The sequence below is a fragment of the Solanum tuberosum genome, unplaced genomic scaffold (assembly GCF_000226075.1).
Source record: "Solanum tuberosum cultivar DM 1-3 516 R44 unplaced genomic scaffold, SolTub_3.0 scf00376, whole genome shotgun sequence".
Taxonomy (NCBI): Eukaryota; Viridiplantae; Streptophyta; class Magnoliopsida; order Solanales; family Solanaceae; genus Solanum; species Solanum tuberosum.
The window spans coordinates 123,378-135,545 of record NW_006239305.1 but is presented as its reverse complement, the minus strand read 5'-3'; the positions used below and the strand labels follow the sequence as shown (position 1 = coordinate 135,545).

At 38.1% G+C, this 12,168-nt stretch overlaps 1 protein-coding gene across 3 annotated transcripts; it reads right to left on the bottom strand.

Annotated features, from left to right (window-relative positions):
* Positions 1–216: 216 nt before the first annotated feature.
* LOC102587453 (1-phosphatidylinositol-3-phosphate 5-kinase FAB1B-like) lies at positions 217–11,956 on the bottom strand. Of its 3 annotated transcripts, none has more exons than XM_015302833.1 (12): positions 11,811–11,956; positions 10,711–11,643; positions 8,162–8,887; positions 7,338–7,491; positions 6,910–7,254; positions 5,879–6,700; positions 5,445–5,776; positions 4,980–5,106; positions 4,720–4,896; positions 2,562–4,094; positions 1,591–1,857; positions 217–870 (listed from the first exon to the last, which is right to left on the bottom strand). In XM_015302833.1, the coding sequence occupies exons 2-12, from the start codon at positions 11,307–11,309 to the stop codon at positions 544–546; spliced, it is 5,409 nt and encodes a 1,802-aa protein (XP_015158319.1). In that variant the 5' UTR covers positions 11,310–11,643; positions 11,811–11,956; the 3' UTR covers positions 217–543. The 3 variants fall into 3 exon arrangements, with proteins under 3 accessions (XP_015158319.1, XP_015158320.1, XP_006362099.1); XM_015302834.1 differs by lacking the exon at positions 11,811–11,956 and having other exon boundaries at positions 10,711–11,073; positions 11,190–11,327; XM_006362037.2 differs by lacking the exon at positions 11,811–11,956 and having other exon boundaries at positions 2,562–4,091; positions 10,711–11,767.
* Positions 11,957–12,168: the final 212 nt, after the last annotated feature.

Below are 12,168 nucleotides of genomic sequence, written 5' to 3'. Positions count from 1 at the left end.
TTAAGCATTATTGTTGTTCAACAATATTACTATTCATAAACTCTAGTTTTCCAGCCTAAAGTATTGGAGAGATTTGAAAGTTGGAAACTTATGTAGACAAATCAAAAAGGAATATAAAGTGAGCAAACAGATCAAATCCCTCCCATTGGGACGAAAATAAGGAAAAAATAACAGACCAACTTTATTATATAAAAGGTCAATGTACAAACTCTTCAATAGCATAAACTTATCCAAGATCATGCATTGACCAAAAATTGTAATTGATCCTTTGTAACTCATGTACAACTTGCGTTCTACACAAGGTGAAAAAATCATGCTTAAAAAAAAAGATGTACAAAAGAATTTTCTTTAAGGTATACCTATGTCTATGCAGGAGAAACCTTTCACTAGAACTATAATCCTCCAGCAATGTCTTCTAAACAAGTAATCATGTGTTCCCTACTCTGGAGCTGCAAACTGCATATCAAAGAATTGAAAAACTGAGGAGAAATATATGAACCTAGTATAACCGGGAATCCCAGTTATACGATCAAATATACAGAATCACTCGGTAGATTTTACACTTTGCGTGTTCTCTCCAGACAAATCATTCTGTGACTTGTTGGGAGTAATAGTAAGTGGTGACCAGTGATCCGGAACCATCAGGAAATAGGTGGTCATTGCCTTCCGGAACCTCTTTTTGTATTGCTTAGGTGAAATTACAGTCGGAGGTGTGTTCTTAGGTCCACCAAGGATGCCAGAGGCCTTAACCCATGTCTCCAGGTGCTTGTCCCATGTATACTGCCTCATGAAGTCAATAATCCCAATAACGAGTTCATGATTTTCTTCGTCAACACCAACCAATAGTGAGTAATCCATCACATCAACCGACTGCAAGAAGAACTACTAAATTAGTCCAAACCATAAAAAAAAACTCATCTAAAAATACACTCAGACAAGCTATTGGGATTAGGCAACAAATATAATCCTTTGACAGAGGTTGGGTATTGTTAAAGGCGAATAATAAGAGGTGGATCAAGGAGCTAAATTTGATGGGTTCAACCTTTAGGTAATTACTATTGATCCCATTACACTTTTGAAATTATGGGTTCAAAACTTAAAAATATTTTTAGAAATTTTAATGATTTTTCACATATTGAACACATTGATGATATGCTACATCCGCCTCCTTGAATGGTACGAATTGATCACACTCAACAACCCCCAGGTTCATTTCTGAACCACCAACCAGCTATGTTGCTCGGACTCTCCAAAAATATACGCATTCGTGTCGGATCCTCCAAAAATGCACTACTTTTAGAGTATCCGACATGCACCCGTCGATATTTTTGAAGAGTCCAAGCAACATAGCCAACCAGCTCCTCATGGTTAGAGAGGTGCTTCCCTCTTCGTTCCTCGCCCCATGTGTCAAACGGACTCTTTCCAATTGGAAGTGATACAACTATCACATCAGTTAGAAGTGATTCAATCAACTGCAATACATAGTTTTAATGGCCAATAAAAGACATGAAAATTTTCCATGATCAGACCTCAATAGTCCACTAGGAATTTTAAAATAAGTTCATTATGGACAGAGTGTCGTAAACTTACTGCAAGAAAAGCAGTGTCATTCCAGACTGCTCGTTCCAAAAGTCTCTTGGCCTTGTTTCCAACAAAAATAGGTGAAGTTGGCATAGACTCGATCAAGTTCTGATCCAGTAAGACCTTATTACTTCCACTAGAGTCGGGATTGTAACGAGACCTGGCAGATCCTTTAAGGTCATAAAGCCGCGTTAGGTTCCTCCCAAATAGAAGGTTCTCCATAACTAGCACATCCATTTTAGATTCCTTCCCTCCTTTAAGATGCTTAGATGTCACCTTCACATAAACAACAGACACAATTATGCAAAACGACTAGATACTAATAAATCATAATCATAGTTCATGATATAATGACTTGTGAAAATGCCCAAGCATATGAACTGTGAGGGAGTCGGGGAATAATCAAGAAACTTATTAATTTAGACACTAATTGCACATCAAAGTTTGTCTTCATAGTATAGAAGAGAAATATGCAGCCGTTGTTTTGTGCTCAGTTCACTCTCAAGGCCATGGAACCATCATTCGAAAGACTCGAAAGACTTTGCAGACCATAAAGATGATCGTATTCATACAGACCATCATGTTCCTTCTAAAGGCAAAGAGCCAAAAAAGAGGTACCTCGATTACCCGAAGACACCAGTGAAAATGGATTGTGCCTTACCAGATCAATCCTAGTGAAAACTTCAGGTGAAAGTAAAAAGTGAATAACAAACCTAAGTGGTAGCTCAAATGTGTCAAGTTAAACCATTAACTATTTATAAATTATGTTAAGCACACCTTCCAAATGTGATACACTAGTCTTTGCTGCTCCATCTTTTTAAAAAACCAACAGAAATACTAGATTCACAACAAATGCAGCATTGTGCTGTTGCAGGTACTTTCCCCTAAAACTATATCGATCACTTGGTAACACGAATGACCTTATAAATCATAATCACAAAATTCGAGAAGCTGGAGTGATCAAGAGTGGTTAAAAATACCTGATAGATCCCCAGAATTTTTGCCAGGCAAGTAGGACTCCTTGAGTTTATGGATTCTGAAAGATACTTAAAATATGCTGGAGCAAACTTTATAAAAGATTCCAGCTCTGTCTTAGTCACTTGTTTGATAATGAATCGATCATCCAAGGTTTTAGCAAAGAAAACATTGCTCTTGCCTCCTTGGGCTCCCCACTTCTTACAGCGGCTAAGAGATCTTATGTAATCCATCTCAGATGGGCAACATTTCCTCCTCAAAGCTTCAAAGCGCTTCGCATAATAACAAGTCACAGTATACTTCACTTTCCCAAGTGGTCCATCATCCGAAAAGGAGACTCTGGCATGCATTGTCTTCGTGCATGAGAGTGGATCCAAAACCGAAGAGCTATGACTACTGGACGAAGACAAGAAACTGTCATCTATAGATCCAAGACTTCTGAGGGATTCTGATACTATTTCATCCATAGATTGAAGGGACTGCAGACTTCCAGATTCTTGGGACTGCAGTGGCAGGTTAGAGTCCAAACTAGTATCCTTTGATTTCTCTGGTTCATCGGATATTTGTGCAAGATAATCTGGTGAAACTAGTGCATAAGATATAATACTTGTGGGCTCTTCATCATACACTGGTATAATGGTATCATTAACCCCAACAGGTAGGAGCAATCTGGCTCCACCTTGTGCCTCTGACTCTCTAAATGATGAAATGTAGACAGGGCTGTACTCGCCAAGCGTATCCAACTTCTGAGCACTTGGTAAAAAGTTTTTGTTCAGTGACCAGTAGAAGCTAATAAAAGACATACCTAACCATCCCCCGGCATCTTCCACACTTTCAGAGCTCTTAGAGGATAATGAAGGAGGAAATCCAGACGCCTTAGTTCCGTTATGTTCCTCCACAGGGTCTTCAACATCTACTTTTTCTGCTAATCTAGTTGTTGAAGAATCTGCTATAGGTGGTTCAGAAGATCTGCAAGTACCATCCTTCAGCACTCCAGGACCGGAAGTAGTTTCACCAGTCCAAGCTGCCTCAAGAGTATCGGACAAACTATCCATGATCGCAGACTGCCCATCAGAAAGGGCTCTAGACCCCTCTGTATTGGATTCTGCAGAGTTCGACCCGCAGAAGCTTTCTGTTCCAACGGGAAGACATGCTGGTTTCTCAACTGCACAACTAGAATCAAAGAGAACCTCAGATCCTTGATGAACTGTGTCCACATGATTCATTTGGTTACCACTTACTCCATCATTAGATTTTTCACCAAGTATTGGAGTTACAGAAACAGAATCAGGGACATTCAAACAGTCACTAGGCCTGGAGGGATTATCTGGACCAGTGAACTTATCATTACCAACAAGGGCTTTCTCTTCAGTAACGCAATGATCCTCACATTCTAAGCTGGCCGCATATACGAGACGGTGATCCCACATATAAGATTGGAAAATAAATTGCCTTCGCAACCGATTAATCTCAAAAATATCAATGACAGGCTGCACCTTTTTCGCCTCCTTGGTCAGAATTTTCTGGAGAGATTCCTGCTATTACACAACACCCAGGAAACCCCATAAAAAGAAAATTAGCAATTCTTTTACAAAATCATTCGCTTTAAATCCCTAACATAAAGTGAGACAATCGAAAATTCCACGTAATTAGTTTAAATGATGTTAGAATCATGATACACATGAAAGTTAAGTATTAATGCAAGAGGTTAATAATGATAGTAAGCAAGTGAAGTTTTGATGCATCAAGAAGATGTCAATATAATCTGCAACATGGGCAGCAAAAGAAAATTCCACCATTTTTCTGACTCCCAAGCACAAGGTGATAAAAGAAGAAATACTGAATCATAACCAGACCCGTTTGCACATCGCTTACGGGGTAACTGGAGGAAAAAAGAACAACCAGAGACTCATGCTTCATAATAACTGCTACAAACACCCAACAGCACATACAAACATAGGCGTGGAGAGAAGGAGAGGAAGTGCTTAGTAATATATGCAGAACCATGATATGCTAAACAGAATATTGAATTCGGGTAAGGTTTTCAACTTCTACTTAATCAACCACTTTCTCAGTATCCTTTCGATTTTGTAATTAGGACACATATCTCTCAGACTATGCATAATCTAGAGACAATTTAATATTTAGAAGTGAAGACTTTACTTCAAATTCTTCCTTCTCCTTCCGCAGCATTCCTTCCAAAACAGCAATTTGACCTCTTGCTTCAGGTACTTCAGATGCTTCAGCGCTGCTGTTAACTTGACCACCAGATTTTTTCTCCACTAGAAGACGAATTGCATTCAGAACCTCAGAAAACAAACGTTCAGCTCGGACAATGACCTGCTCAAATTATGCCAAGAAAAAAAAGTACACAGAGTGAGATCAAATACCACTTTATACCACTCAAAAATCTGTCTTCGCACCTCATTCACTTCTTGTTGTATCCAGTCCTGATTTTTCTCATAGTTGAAATCCAGCTTTGCAGGAGGAAGGCACACTGAGTGAACATCAATTGACGCATAGCGGAAGCATGCAACCATTTTTCCGAAACTGCACAAGTCACATATTTATTAACATTGCAAAAGACACTGAAAGTACCAGGGGAATCATAGTTTTAAACCCAGACCCATAGAACTTTTATGCAGATTATTTTCATACTTTGGCAAAATAAATTACAAGCTAGCACTACGCAACCAACATGCAAAGAAGGAAGCAATATAATCAATAAAAAAATCCAAGGGAGAGAAGTACTGTTAATTGAGGAGAACATTAAACCAGCTAATCATGCCAACAGATTTGAAAATTAAGCATGACAAGCAAAAAGAACAAACATTTGAAATGCTCTTAGATTTATGACATTGCAGGCAACAAACCAAATAAGAGCATACCCATAAAACCGAAGACAATCTCTGTGTAACGAATGCCCGCAACTAGCCACTCTGCTTGCAGCTGCATGGTTTGAGAAACTAAGTTCTAGGAACTTCCCAAAGGATAAACCCCAAGCAGCATCAGACATCACTACTCTTTGAGTAGCTAGAGGAAATCCCTTAACCCGTGGACATCTCAGGCATCTATGCCACATCCATATTTTTCCTTCCTTTTCACCGGGCAAAAGAAACTCTGGCAGCTTCTTAACAGAAATAGTTAAAGTGCCTTGACGATGAGTATAACACTGAACATGTGCTTCTGAAGGCATGTCACATAAACTACATCTATAACTCTGCAGAAGAAAAGGAAAAACAAAGATAAAAGATCTTTTCGGTCTCTTAATTATATTCTTAATGTTTCTGGAAAACATGGAAAGGAAAGGGGAAAGCTTTACTTGATCAAACAAATTGTCTCGTAGAAATCGACCCAATGGCTTATCACAGTTCCTATAATATTTTATCCGAAAGAGATGAGACCTTTCACAGACAGTACCCTTCCAAACACATCGGGATGATAAGGAAACTAAAATGCTTTGATGGTCAGATGGGGACGGAGGGAACTCTTCCTTTGAAGAGTCTGGTTCATCATAAACATTTTGTCCGTCTAGTTGCAAAACCATTGGATTTGAGCCACTTTGGTTCACATCAACCCTGCAATATTGGACATTCTTTGACAAACAACCTTGTTCAACTTTATCTGAAGGCGCAAAACTGGTAGACAAGAAATGGTATCCTTGGGCATCTTGAATATTGTTGGCTACTGAAGGCTTTGAGAAGGAAGACTCTATCATATGCATAATACCTCTGTCCACAGATGTACCAGTTAGCAAGGGCCCAAGGAAGGAAGTCTCAGTGTTTGCAGCAGTAGGGAACTCTGTCATACCCATTTTCTGAGCACAAAGGTTTGCAGTCTTGACCAGGTCTGTTGTGGGAATGCTATTTGATCTCTGTGGTGCACCACCGCATAGTGATGATTGAGTTTTCTCAGTGTAAGGAATGGTAAAACCAGGTACTATTGAGATTGACCTGCCAATAGTTGATGATTTATCCGGAAGTGCTACAGTTATTGGAGAATTCAGAGGAAGTTCAGGTAGAGATGCTCCCTCATCAGCAAGAAAAGATGTTTCCAGAGCCAAATGATAAGCTGCAAAAATTGAATATTGAAAGACATGCTTTACTTGCTTCAACTCATCCCCGTTTGCACCACGGAGTAATACCTGAGTCAACAAATATCACGAGAGCCCAAAAAAATTTTAGAAGTCTATATGACTAATTTGCAATATGTACACATATGATGTCGTAAGAGTAACTTGGCCATGAAAAAAGATGGAAACCACCAATTTGCAGGTTGTCAAGTGTCTATTTAGAAGCAAGACAATAATTATAATTATCTTACTGTAGTTGTAGTAATTGATGATAGACTTACAGTGCATCCCAGTGGCTTTGGACAGCCTTCAAAGTGCATTAGAGTCTTCGCCAGCTTCTTTCCACTCTGTCCAGCTGTACCATGCTCTTCAAAAAACTTCTCAACATGGAACACGTCACAGTATCCTAATTTTTTAGATGAGAAATGATCTATTGAAGGTACTATCTGACTACCCGTGCAACGGGCTATACGCTCCAAAAGTGTCCTCTTGATATTTAAGACAAGTGATATGTCCTTTGCCAGGAGGTACTCTTGTGCATAGCGAGATACAGATTTTTCCACCAGAAGAACATCTGGTTGGTGTACATCAATTTTGGCAACAGCCATCTTGAGATGATCCATTTCCTGAATAGCAATACACATCTATAAACACAAGATTCAAACACTATTGGTTTCAAATATAGGAAGACAAGGTTATTCATCAATACCTGCTGCAACAAAGTATCAAAACTTGATAAGTGGTTAGAGACACGCTGGTATTCAAGAGCCCCTCCAAGGATTAATATGCGAGGCTTCTCTATTTTGGATGTCATTCGTCGATGAGCTACATTTTTCTTGCAGACAACTCCTTTCACCACCACACTATTTAAGGAGAAAAAGTTTCATATGAGAGGATACTATATTGGATGTGCGCAAGAACACAACAAATATGCTATAACATAAAGAGGTATAAAAGGTAGTGGATACAGAAGAAGAAGAAGAATATGATTTCTATTCTTGACCAAGAACACAATCACGAGCAAAAGAAAGCTGCCATATGTATGTCATAAGTTGTTACCTTGCACAACTATATTTAGTTTACAGATCATTGGGGGGAAAGCACTATGTCAATAATATTGTCATTGCTTCGTACTTAGCAAAAAAGCACTTTGACCAAAATACTTCCTAAGGCAAGAAATACAGGTTCTGGAGAAGAAGCCAAGTATTGAATAGAATTATATAAGTGAGAGATTCAAGTATTTCAAAGTTCTTCAGAAATCACAGAAAACAAAAGTACTATGTGTGTATCGAATAGAATTGTATTAAAAAGAGACTCTAGTATTTCTAGTTTCCTTCAGAAATCAACACAAACTAAAGTACTGTGTGTGTGTGTTTGAGAGAGAGAGAGAGAACATGAAACCTCAACAAAGCTCCTGTTTTCCTATTTCAAAATTTTATGTAGCTGCTTATCCTAACTAGTAACATATGCGGCAAGGATCCAACACACAAGCTGAACAGCATTGTGGACAAAAATGGGGGGAAAATTGCTTACCTGTCACCACGACGTCCAGATGCTATACATTTCACCTTTACGTATCCCCCAGGGTCCATCCCTCCGCTCTTGCTAGTGTCTGGTTTCAAAAGTGTAGCAGCTTCCCATGATAGGGATGTAATAATCTCCAGCCAACTCTCTTTTTCATCTTCCTCATCGACAAGGCCTTGAGCCTGCATAATCTGGGATACTAAAGCCCTGAAGTGGCCATCAACCACATTTTTCACAACCTTTTTCTGCTCCTCATTTGACCTATCCCTACTTCTATATTCACCACTTCCATAACTGCTTGATGACCGTAAACCTCCCCACTCTCCTGAAGCATCCCCATCGTCATCATCATCATTCATAAGTGATTCCTTTTCATCTTCTTCATCTTCTGGCTCAGGTGGAAGCCACAGAAGTCCATTGTTCTCAAAATCCACAGGTTCCACATTAATCTCTTCTGGAACATTTAGGGATGGAGGAACTTCACATTCATCAGAAATGTCCTGTTTTACAATCTGTTGGACTTCTTCAGAAGCCTGGGAATCAAAGCTATTGTGTAAGGAAGAGCTGCTCACACTTTTTTCATCAATAGCTTCTCCATCAGGGTGCTCTTTATGTGATCCATAGTCCTTTTTTATCTCATCATACAGAATGTGACTGTAGTAGTCATTAACCTGGGGAAAATGGCCCTGGGAATCTAACTGGTAAACACCATATTCATCTTCTTCATCATCACTCCTGCTTCCACAATGTAGCAACAAACAATTAACTGATACTGAAACATGTTCTTGGACACAAGTAGTAGGAACAGCATGTAACTACAAATGTAACGCAACTCACAAAGTAATTGGTTCGCTCAGGATAACTTTTCATACACAATCAAAGTGCTTTAAATAAATCTTACAGCAGCTGATACATATTCCTCTCAGACGTAATCTGTTCAAGATGTATGAAGACTTCCCTTTTTTGGTGTAAAGAGGAGGGTATAGAGGATGCTGGACAGATTTTTAGATTTTATAGGCTCTTTATAACTTAGCAGTAGTAAGCCTTGGTTGTTTATTTTGGTTTCTTCAATGTAAATCTTTTGGGGGTTGCCAGCATGCCCTTAAAGCTGAGGACTACAATTTTACCTTTGTCAAAAATATATGTATATATATATATATATATATATATGCTCACCACATTATTATCAAGCTCCTAGTTATACAAACATATGTCAAGCAGCATGAATCTATCTATGTACGTAATAGAAGAGCCAGTCCAACAAGGAAAAGGTGCCAAAAATACTGCATGTTGTTCAAAAATGGGTAAACTAGTATAAGAGGAGAAATCATGTGATCTGCAATCAAAGATGTTCTTTCTGACTTGGTTCAGCATCACAAATCATGTCAACTCACTCATAACACCACCACCACCCACAATCTTGCAACCCTGTTTATTTGGGGAAAGGTGGAATTGGCTAGTATTGAGTTGTGTGCCCATTTCATCTAAAAGCTTAAGATGTTGACATAGCATAATTTTATTTACTAAAATTATGTCTTCAACACACCCCCTCACATGCGGGCCAATTCCTTTTCATGAGCTAAGCACATGGAAATTCTTTTTAATATTGGGTGGCAGTGAGACTCGAACCTATGATATTTTTTCCCTGAAAACATGATAAAAAATTTAAAAATGGACCTAGTCCCTCATTGGTTGTGTGAGGGTCCTTGGCCGCTCCACCCATTGCCTTAAAGGTTTTGGTTAGATGCTCAGATTCACATAGTATCAGAGCCAAACTTTGGTGAGCCTGTTTGCACTATCACTTTCTCTCATCCTGTTTTATCGCTTGGAGCAATCCAGGACAAAGCCTTCTCTATGAGGTCTAAGGAAACACTGATAATGTAGCATACACAGACGCAGATTTAACCAGATCACCCTCTAACAGATGGTCCACATCGGTATATCATGGAGAGAAAGATAAGAATGATTGACTGAAGAAGAGGAGCAGAGAAAGAAGTTAAATTCCAAAGAAGAGAAAGAAATTAAATTTTAGAGAAGAGAAAAGGTTAAAGTCAATCAAATCCCAAACAATGTACCTTCACTCGGAAGGCTAAGCCATGTAAAAGGGTGTGTCTTCAACGTCGGTTTGTGGATCACAACTCACACACTAATTCTGTCAGGTGCTATTTTGTTCGTGAAAACTTGATGTCGTGAAAAAAATTAAGAAGAAAGATGTGGTTGTAACATCTGGTGCAGACCCTGAGTACCGAGCTACATCCTTAGAGACACATGAATTTATTTGGTTGATTTCACACAAGTCCCTAAGAGGATTCAAACATGCAATCAAGCATACTATTTAAGATACTATTGAAACTAGAGTCACAAGTTCTTCTTCACTACTTAGTAAGAGATGTCCATAGTGTTTAAGGCAATCTACCCATTCACATTTGAAAACAAAGAAACTCATATATATATGCTACTTTACAAGCAAAAATCAATGACAAAATAATAGCATGTTTGATTTCTTTTTCATTAACTGGTTGAAATTGAACTGATAAAATAGAAGATGTCAGATGAACCTTGTTGCACAAAATGCATATTGGTTTAGAGAAGGGTCCAAAACTCCTGCATGAGCAAATTCAAAGCTCCCTCTAACTGATGCAAAATTCTGCCTGTCTAGAGAAGATTCCGTTACAGATGATTTGCACGGACTAAGTACACAAGAAGGTGGCACCGAAACAAAGGTAATATTACTGCTGTCCGCGGTTCCACTAGACTTGAAGCTGGTAAAACTAGTCGTTGCAGAAGGCGAAGAACTGATATGCAAGTTAGCAACCCGTGTTCCATTACTAACACTACAAACTAAACCTTGATCCCATTGCTTGTAACAGTAATTACATACCCTGATCTTTTCCCACTCCTCTCGTAGTGGCCTTGGATCACTATATATTGCAGGAATCCAATTAGACGTACACTTTGCACAAAAAACTCTTCCACAAAGACGACAATGATGCCTACGGTTAAACAATGTAAATTGTGAATCACAATCATAACATACCCTACATATATGATCGGGCATCCAAAAATCCCTCGATACATTTTCAGGTTCAGACCTCCAAGGGATCCATGATTTCAGTAACTTCAACAGATCAGAGAATGTCCTATTAGTAGCATCCATCAAATAAAATAGAGGCTTTTGCCTCTCATTGCTCTAAATACCTCATTCACTAAACAAAACTACTCATAATCCAATCAACAAACTAAAGCCCCAAATCAACAAACTCTTTCACTAATACACTAAAATTGATGCTTTCACCAAATCCATACATTCCAATCAACTGGGCATAAAAATAGGATTCCTTTACACTCTCCTCTGAATCAAAAAACCCAATTTTTGATATCAAAACAGAAAAATAAAAACACCCAACAGCAAAAGATTGAAACTTTAACCTTTAATAATAAAGGGAACAAGTTTTCTTGCTTCTCCACAATCGAAATACATAAATATAACCCTGAAAAATGAAAAAATCAAGAAATCAAACAACATATCTGATTAAGATGAATTGAATTCGATATATCATAACCCTTATATAAAGATCAATCATTTTCGACAAAAATATACAAAGTGAATCGAAACATCAAACTTTTTTTTTTTTGAATACATAAATATGAATGTAACCTTTTTTGCAGAATCAAATTTTATGGGGTCAAATTATAGAACCAATTATAAATTGACACGAAGATAAATAGACCTCCTTCTGCGGAAGAGGGGGCTCACTACGTTAATTCAAACATGCAACTTTGCTGCTGTTTTTCAGATTTTGTCACTCAAAATTATTATTTTTATTTTGAGTTGCTTTGTACAAATGTATTTAAAATATTATATTTTGTGAGTTTTTATACATTATAATATTTAACAAACTCAACACCTTTTACACCTTTTTTGGATGGTTGTTACCTATTTTGGTGTATCGTATTATTATATCGTTAATTGTTAATTCAAAAGATTATTTTTAATTTGATTGTTATATAAATTT